Source organism: Eulemur rufifrons, chromosome 15 (assembly GCF_041146395.1).
Source record: "Eulemur rufifrons isolate Redbay chromosome 15, OSU_ERuf_1, whole genome shotgun sequence".
Taxonomy (NCBI): Eukaryota; Metazoa; Chordata; class Mammalia; order Primates; family Lemuridae; genus Eulemur; species Eulemur rufifrons.
The window spans coordinates 100680044-100689636 of record NC_090997.1 but is presented as its reverse complement, the minus strand read 5'-3'; the positions used below and the strand labels follow the sequence as shown (position 1 = coordinate 100689636).

Genomic DNA, 9593 nt, shown 5'->3' with positions numbered 1-9593 from the left:
CTAAGAATGGCAGAACACAGAAAGAAAAGGAAGTCGGCCCATCAATACATGGGTGGATTAACAGAATGTGGTATATGTATACCATGGAGTTCTACTCAGCCACAGAAGACAATGGTGATCTAGCACCTCTTGTATTATCCTGGATGGTGTGAAGTATCACAAGAATGGAAAAACAAGCACCACATGTACTCACCATGAAATTGGCACTAATTGATCAACACTTACGTGCACATATGGAAGTAGCATTCATTGGGTGGCGGGCAGATGGGAGCGGGTAGGAGGGGATGGGTATATTCACACCTAAAGGGTGAGGTGCACACTGTCTGGACATGCTTGTAGCTGTGACTTGCGTGGTGCAAAGGCAATATGTTTAACCTAAATGTTTGTGCCCCTGTAATATTCTGAAATAAAATAAATAAGAAAAAAGAAAAAAAAAAAAAAAGAACAGAAAAGGACGTTGGAACAACTCTGACTGGCTACACTGTGGAGACACTGCCCTGACCCTGGATTGCCCGGCTCTGCATTAATTTTGCATGATAGAAAAGATATTTCTTTTTCTAAGCCACTGTTATTTGGAGGTTTTGTTATGAGCGGCCAAACACAATTCCTATCTGGAGAGGCTGGAGGTTGGAGTGTGTGTGTGTGTGTGGGGGGGGGGGTGGGTGTTAGAAGGTGGAATACAGAACAAGTGGATTAGGGGATTTGAATTTCTGCATTGCTCTATAGTTACTTATGAAACAAAGAAGTTGAGAACCACAGCTGGAAGACACCAGTCTGGATATCTGTGATCTGCAAACCCACATTCTTATACAAATGGATGTCTACACCGTGCATATTCACCAAGTGCAAGGCGATCCTACTCTTCCCTGCATCTTGACCTGGACGATAGCGACCTTATAAAGACTGAAATTTACATTTTATGCCATTAGCAGTTTTTATTGAAGGAGGAAAATGTTTTCTTAATTCATTTCAGGTTTAAAATCAATTCTGCAAACATTGATTAAGACATGAAAGGCACTTAAATAAGCATACATATTTCTGAAAACATGACGTTATGTACACGTGTTCACCATTGTTCGGATTTAGGGCTTTGAATCCACTAAGAATTTAAAATTCTTTTTTTTTTCTTCTCATGCCAAAATGTTTGACTATGGCAAAAGATCAACCCAGAATGCTCTGGGCAAAGATTAGCAAGGCTTCAACCTTTTTTTTTTTTTTTTTTTTTTTAATTGTATGCTAAAACCATCTCTGTGCATACAGAACCCAGAAAAACATGTCTCCTTGGACATACCATGTGGCCTCTCAGTTTACATATTCTTAAAACATCGAGGGCAGTTAAGAGCCGTTCACTCCCATCCTCACCATCCACACCAAGCTTCCTGTACAGACAACCCTCGGATAGCAAAGTCTCTGCAGTAGCACAGGATGCTCAGCGGCTTCCCAATCCACTCTGTGTGTGATTCCTGGGGTTTATGAGATTGAAAAATAATTCCAGTTGAAGCCATTTATCTAGTTTTGTGGCAGAAACAATCTAACCTTCAGTCTCCCAATTATTTTTTATGGCTGGATTAACGTGCTAACCACTTAGATGTGAAAATCCGTCTCGGCTGTATCATCAGGACCATGCACAATGGGCAAACGGACAGAGGATGTGCTGGTTTACAAAGTTATTAGCATCTTTGACATTTATTTGAAAGAAAATGACACTTGAGATGATTTAATATTTCAGTAACTTATTCTTATCAGAGAGAGCGAGAGCGAGAGCGAGAGCGAGAGAGAGAGAGAGAGAGAGAGGTTTAAAAGGAACGAACAAGAGGCAGTTTTTCAGCCGGGCGCGGTGGCTCACGCCTGTAATCCTAGCACTCTGGGAGGCCGAGGCGGGAGGATTGCTTGAGGTCAGGAGTTCGAGACCAGCCTGAGCAAGAGCAAGACCCCGTCTCTACTAAAAAATAGAAAGAAATTAACTGGACAACTAAAAATATATATAGAAAAAAAAAAAAAGAGGCAGTTTTTCTTTTCCCTGAGGTACCAGGGAACAGCACACAATGCTGTACACAGCCCTCCAGAGCCGGCGGAGGGAGGAGGGGCAATGTGAACTTATTGGAAAGTCTCTCTCATTTGGACATGAATACGCTAGACTCCCAAACTCAGACGTATTTAATAAAAAATGTAAACATCGATTTGATTTAGGCTCAGCTTTCAAACAGTTGTAAGGCATTAACTAGAAAGTCTATTTAACATTTGCTCCCCTTTATTCTTTCTTACCTGGTCAAGAGCTAAATGGGCTCAACAGTGTACTCTTGTGGGTGAATGAAGGACAACTACTGCTGCAAAGATTCCTATTAAATCCTTTAAATATTAAAAGGTAATATTAATGATACCTTCCAATGAACTCAAAAGCCCCAAGCCGAGGGTGAGAAGCAGTCGGAACTGGCATGAAGGGGATGCTTTGTGGCTGAGCTCGGAAGGAGGCAGTGAAGTTACAGAGAGGCCTTTGCTGGGGTGGGCGGGAAGGCCCGAAACCCTCAGGAGTAGCTGGCCAGGCTGTGCCCTTCGCAGCCTCTGAGTGGCTCAGGTTCTGGCATGTCCCAGGAGATGCCACACAAGCCCCGGTGCCAAGGGCACCTCCTGCCAGTTTTGGCCAATTCATTTTCTTGCTGTTGAATGGACAAGAAGCCCTGGGCCCAGGGTGTGAAGAGCTCAGGGGCTTTCAAAGCTCCAGAGGGCGGACCCATCAGGTCTCAGCAGGAACATGGCTCCTAAAATGGGGTTTGCCTCTCGTTTGGGACCCCTGTCAGCAACCTTAGACACAAGAGGAGAAGACCGCAGCACACGCAGGGGTGCGCTGGAAAGCCTCCTCCTTTGTGCTGTTATGGGCCAGAACACCTATTTGGCATTTTGCTGGCCCGGGGTGGGGATACGGCATCATTCTCACAGGCTGGAATAACCAGAGGTGGAGTGAGCATCTTTCTACTGGGCACAGCTCAAATGCTGGGCTGATTCCCCCAGGCACAGAGTGACATGTCGTCGGCCCTCCCAGGTGCAGTCTGTCTGCCACCCTCTTGCTCCATCCGCCTGAGTCCCAGGGTCCAGGGCACTCAGGCTAAGCTCAGCCTTCCCGTGGTCCCCTGGAGCGCTCCTGGGAGAACGGAAGCAGATGAATTCTTAAACAACAGAGTGAGTGTGTGAGTGTGTGTGATAATGGTCCAAGCTTTAATAGCATGGTAAAATATTTATCTTATTTTTTATAGCTAGCATGCAGTCAATCGGTAATACGCTGAAAGAACTTAGAAACATCAAGGTCTACTCAGCCACGGCTAGATGGAACCACTCGACATTTATGTACATACTTATCTATGATGGGAAATGCAGAGTCATCACCTCCCTGAACAAGTCACCCCCAGCCCATCCCTCCAGCCCCACAGAAGCGGGAGCCGCTAGGAGCACAGACAGGGCCGTGGGCATCTCTCCAGTTTTGGTTAAGACATTAATTGTCTCAGCAAATTGGCCCATTCAAGTTAATGTCCTTCTTGACCCAGAATAGCCTTGATTTGTGTCACCAAATTCCCAATCCCCGCTTTGATACACGATGCCACATGGCCGTGTGGGGAGGAGAGAATTGATAATAAGTATTACGTAAATAGTCACTGTGTGAGGACACGTGAATAATGACCCTCGTTTCTTGGGTTTTTTCATAATGAGGAGGGAAGAAGAGCTGGTCGTAGGAAATCAGCAACCAATGAATTAGGAAATGTTGGGCATGAAAGGGTTCTACAGACCATTGTCTTTGTCTTCAGCAGAAGAAACTGGAATGGACCGGGCCACACATGCTGAGCCGGGCTCACCGCCACCCACTGAGCACCCTTCCCTTCAGGGACACTCCCTCCTGGGGCCTCTGGGGACAGGGTGGGAGGAGGCAAGGGGCAGAGACAATGTGGGAAGCTGCGGAAGCTCCTTTGTGGGGCTGTCACTGTGTGCTCACAGGCAGCGAGTGCAAGGAGAATCCCTGTGTGTTGATGACTGGGTGTGCGTGGGTGTGTTCTGTGTATTATAACTTACACGTGGGTACCAGCAGTTAGGTGCTCCTGAAAATAAAACATGACCATACATGGTTTACCTTTTCCATTCTCTATACATGCATGAAGTATGAAAAATAAACACAGCTCAAAGATATCGTGATGCAAGAATTCTGCAGGTTTTTTTCAGCATACATTATTTTTTGATCTGTGAATTGCCTTTATTCCAAATAAGATTTGAAAACTGTGCTTTTATTTTTTTTCTTCTTTCTTTTTCTTTTATATAAAATGGCAATTCCTTCCCAGGAGAAACAGCCCTTTTCCACAAATGCAAATCATTTGCGGTTTCTTGTATCAATAATCAATGTATCTTGTCTTTCTCATGGTCATAAGGAATAAGAGAATGATTTTGAACTTGAGTAGGTTTGGCTGTTAGATTTATCACCTGCAAAAGCCTTTGCAGAAGCTAGCAGAGAAGTTGCTGAGTCCCCTGCAGCTGCCTCCAAAGTGACTTACTCCCTAAGTACAAAGCCAGTTCCCTCCTAGGTGATAAATGAAAGTAAATGAGGTGACAATTTTATTAATTCCATTCTGATTAGCATCCAGGTAAGAATGACAGTCTACATGATCTCAGACCAAACTTTAGGCCAGTTTCTCCTCCTCATTTTTTAAAATACCTTTACTAGGACCTTAAGTTCTGCTTCCAGGTTTGGTGACACATTAACACAACGTGGAGCCCAGAGGATGGCCAGACAGCACTCCTCCCTGGGCACCCCCTCCCCTGCACCGACCGCAGACTAACTGCGGCTTGGCTGTCTGCAAATCTACAGCAAAGTCCGCAAGACTGTGTCAGAAAGAGAAAAAAATCGATGGAAATCGAGTCTCTTATCTAGGAAATCATCCTATAACTATCTCCCAATTCAAAAATTCGATTTTTGGTTGTCCTGGGACTATTTCTTGCTTGGGATACTTCAATCAAAACAAACTCTCCTGGGCCCTGCAGATGATTTTAAGGATAACTGTACACAGACCCAAAATAACAGAGGACGTCATTTTATTGGCTGCCCATGGAAGTTTCATCACACAAGGAGGTGAAGTCTCTGGTGGGGCCGCACAACGCAAAACCTCATCTGCCTGCTGCACAGAGGTGAATGACACCGGGTATGGTGGACCCCAGCCGCCCTCTGCAGCCCAGCCACCTGTCCACAGAGCCTCAGCCGAGAGGCTGACGAGTGATGACACTGTCCATCAGTCTCGGTTTGTTGTACTGTCTTCCAACAGAACAGCACTGGAAAATTCACAAAATCAAAAAAAGAAAGAAAAAAGAAAGAGAGCAGCACTTCCTTTGGAATACCAACACCACTGTAGCACAGAGGGCAGCGTGGCATGCAAATCCACATCTGGGCGCCTTTTCCCGTTAGGTTTTGTTTGTTTGTTTGTTTTAATTAACAAATGGAATGGCGTGTCTATTTCAAATATTAGTAGCATAACACTTAAGTGCAATTTCAGTCTGGCCACCTTCCGTGTGTCTTGTCACAAGGGTGGCAGACGGCCGTGTAACGTCCAGGCAGCGTCTGTTCTCCGACTCTGATTCCACCCCCAGAGGCTGCCCCATCCCCAGGCCCACCCCTCAGGTTCCGAGCATCTCAAAAACGCTCTCTATTTTCACTTTTGTCAAAGTGCTCAGGGTGGGGAAGAAAATTTGAATAAAACCAAGCGCTAAGCATCTGGGTCCCGCCGCCCTCTCTCATCAGCCGGGGCTCCGTCCACTCTCTAAGGGATCTCTGCACCCTGGACCTGGGGCTGTCACCTCGGACCCGGGGCTGTCACCTCGTCTGGTCTGCAGCACTGGGTCTGGAGAAGGTCGCTGCCCCCAGCCCCGGGCCCACGTGGGTCACACGGAGCTGAGCTTCACCAGGCCGCGCACGGAGTCCTCGTGCAGCGAGTCCTGGCTGGCCAGGCCCAGCACGTGCACGGTGCGGCTGTGCGCCAGGGGGCTGCCCGCCGCCAGCAGCCCGGGGGGCGAGGGCGCCTCGTCCGGGGTCAGGAACTGGTGCGCCACGTGCTCCTCTTTGCGGGGCAGGACGTCGGCCAGCGTGGCCTCGGCGGCCAGGTTGGGCATGGAGGAGGGCGGCGTGGGCGGGCCCAGCGTCAGGCTGGCACAGGGCGTGCCCAGGCCGGGCTTCCCGGGCAGGTGCAGCTCGTCGCTGGTGAGGCTGGGCTCGCTCTGCAGCAGGGGCGTGGCCGCGGCCTGCAAAACGAATTTGGTGCTCTGAATGCACTGGTCTTGGTCGCACTGGAGAGCAGCAGGAGCCAGCAAAGAGAAGGCGGGGGCAGGAGGGGCAGGGGTGGGGTGGGGAGGGCAGGTGCGAGAAGAGAGAAACCGTTAGTGACACCTCAGTCAGTCAAGGCAGGGAGCGCGCACAGTAGCAGCTGGGGAGACACCCGGCACCTGGCAAATACCAACACCTGGCACCCAAATAACCCACTCAAACGAACTGTCACCCACAGGTGCCCAGTCGGCCTCCAGGGAGTAACAGGCTGTGGTGCCCATGGCCTTTGTCCCCAACTTAGAGGATGGAATTTGTTAAAAATCCCATGTACAGAGTTACGGGCTTTCACCACCTATAGCAGTCTGAGGCTGCTTTCCGTATGCTGAAAACCATTTTTGCCATATTGTTTTAAAAACAAGGGGCCTGTACACCCAGGTTCATAGCAGCATTATTCACAGTAAGTCAAAAGGCGAAAGCAGCCGAGTGTCCCCTGAGGGGAGAATGGCCAAATGTGCTACCTGCACACAACGGAGCGTTACTGAGCCTGCGGAAGGAGGGGAGTCTGACACATGCTACAGCAGGGACGGACATCGGGGTCACCATGCTAAGTGAAATAAGCCAGCCAGGAAAAGACAAATACTGTGCGACTCCACTGATACGAGAGCCCCAGAGTAGCCGAGTAGCTTAGAGAGAAAGTCGAACGGTGGGTGCTGGGGGCTGGGGGTGGGGGAAGAGGGGTTAGAGTTTCATGGGTGCGGAGTTTCAGCTGGGGAAGGTGAAGGAGTCCTGGAGGAGGATGGTGTGGTGGTTGCAAGACAACATGAATATGACTTGATACCACTGAAATGTGCTCTTAAAAATGGTTAAAATGGTAAATTTTATGTTATGTCTATTTGACCACAAAAAGAAAAGAAAATATAGGGGTAGCAGAAGCCCTTGACAGTCTGACCGAACTGTTCTGTAAAAGCCTAGAATTGCTAAATTATCATCAGCTTCAAGAACCATCCATTGAGCTTCCGTGGTTTGATAATGCCAACATTTGAGGAGACAGTTCCTTTTCTTCTAAGTGTTCTTAAGTCATATTACATATATCTTGTGTCTTTTGTTTGACTTTAATCACGGGGCAAAGAAAACAGCATAAGACATTTGCAGCCTATGGGATGGGGAGCCCTGATAGCTCGGCACACCCTCTCCGTGGACTACGGGCGAGTGTCAGAACAGCTGGGAGAGACTTCGGAGGCCTTGGACACGCTACACCTGCGCCAGTGTGGTCCCTCCTTAGTGAGGTTCAGAAGCGGTGTTTCTGTGGGAAGGAGGAGGAAGACTATGGATATCAGGTAAGCATATTGTGACTCTGCGTTCAAGCAATAAGCTGAGCGCTCCCTCTGTTTCTTCCAAAGTTCTTGGAACAAGCATGTTTTCCCTCTTTACAAATGAAGGTCCCGGTGCTCAGCAGGGGTGGGTGGCTTGCTCAACAGCTTACAGATGAAAGCAAGGGACGGATCCAGGATTCGAAGCTGGGATAAACTTCTTTCCACCATTGCACATTTGAGACACAGTAGGTGCTTGATAAACGTTACTTGGCTTATCATCCCCTCCTCTTTTTCACAACGCTAGAGCTCCTAAAGAACCACCTACCAACAGCTGGGTACCCAGACTTGCCATCACACACCTGCACTCCAGGGAAACGAGCGGCAAAACCAGCCTTAAGCGGTTAAGCGGAGGGAGAGAGTTCACCTGCAAACCCTTACGCCTTTATTTCATCTGCTGCAGCGAGTGCTCCAAGCCGCACGGGTTTCTTTCTAAACCCCGAGTGGTGGGACATCCCCTACGCCGGCCCCAGGCCTAGACAAGAACGCTGAGGGGCAGCAGTCCCTAAGGAAATAGCAGATTTTGGAAATTCAAAGACCTTGGTTCCAGGCCAGATTAAATCTCATAGTGGAGCTTTAAGGAGGGAAAGCAAGTCTCAGGGAAGATTGTCACTTTTCTATCGTTCATCCCGATCAGAGGAACTCCAAACCCCAGGAGCTGGGGGAGAAAGGCCATTAAAACGTACTTGGAAGGAGCTGATCACTGAGCATTAACAATCCTTTAAACTATCAGGTGCGGGACCTCATAGCTTTCTCTGCTCCTGCGGGGAGTTTCAGCTCAGGGTGCGGGTCCTTTCCGGTGGGGGCTGCTGAGCCCGGAGGCTGACAGGCGGCAGACAGCCGTGGTCTGTGCGGGCTGTCACGCGCTCCCATGCTGTCAGCTTGTTGGAGACGTCGGCTCCCTCTCGACAGGGCAGAGGCGGAGAAGGAGCAGCCGTGCTGATTAAACATCCATCTTCTGGAGACTATGCCAGGGTTTGCGGAGACCGTGCCTTGCAGAGAATGTTTCATGGACATCACCATTCGCGTTCTCACGGCAGAGACACGGCGAGGCTGCAGCTGGGCGGCCCGGCCTGCCAGTGAGCCCCGTCACAGCGCCCAGCCGCCCGGGTGACAGCGTCTTGCTTCCCACCTCCCCTCTGGAGCCTTCACTCATTCTAGTACTTTCTGTCCACACAATACCCCCAGCTCTAAGGAACAAGGAAATTACAAATGAGATTTGCTCGTCACTGCTGACCTGAAGAAAGCCTTTTTTATTGAAAACTAATTGGCAAATTCTATTTTGGGGATCTGCCTGGTTACTTCTGACTGGCTCCTACTGTCTCATAGAAAAATATGCTAGAGGTTAGAGCCGGAAGCGATGTTCAAGGTCACAGGGTAGGAAGCTGAGGGGAGAGGTGGGCTCTCCTCATCCCACACCCTCTCTGTCTCTTTCTCCCTTCCTTGTCCGCTCTTCTACTTGGCACCCCCCTCAGTTGCCCCTTTCCTCTTCCCTGGTCGCCTGCCTCCCCTCTAAGCCCGGCAAAGAGCTCGTGGGCACCCACGAGAACCTTCTCAGGTACAGTGGCCACCAACAGCAGTCCACTGAGTTTCTGCGAGCTCGTGCTGGCAGGAAGGGGGATGTGGGGTTAGGTGTGCCCGCTGAGGCCTTCAGCTACTAACGTCACTTTGCTGCCTGAAGACAAACACAGACCTACAGGTGGGTTTACTGTGACACCAATGAAGCCTCAGGGTCCCTTGCTTGCACAGCCCCTTCCAAGGCCTTGTTCCTTGCATGTGGTTTTCTTTTTCTTAAAAGGGGGTCCCTCACCGCCTGGGTCCACTCCTGCACATATGTACTGGTGCTCGACCACGGCCAACCTTCGACTTGTTAAAACTGTGACAAACGCTGTGCTCGGCCCACTGGCCAGGACCCTGCTGAAGACGCTCGCTAC

At 49.4% G+C, this 9593-nt stretch overlaps 1 protein-coding gene across 2 annotated transcripts in view; it reads right to left on the bottom strand.

Annotated features, from left to right (window-relative positions):
- Positions 1 to 5092: 5092 nt before the first annotated feature.
- ZDHHC14 (zinc finger DHHC-type palmitoyltransferase 14) overlaps positions 5093 to 9593 on the bottom strand; it is a 237790-nt gene continuing 233289 nt past the window's right edge. The window contains exon 9 of one of the 2 annotated variants that reach the window (XM_069487503.1): positions 5093 to 6312. In XM_069487503.1, coding sequence (XP_069343604.1) covers positions 5911 to 6312 — 402 coding nt within the window. In that variant the 3' untranslated portion in view covers positions 5093 to 5910. The remainder of the gene's footprint in view (positions 6313 to 9593) is intronic. The other variant, XM_069487504.1, reaches the window with a different exon arrangement.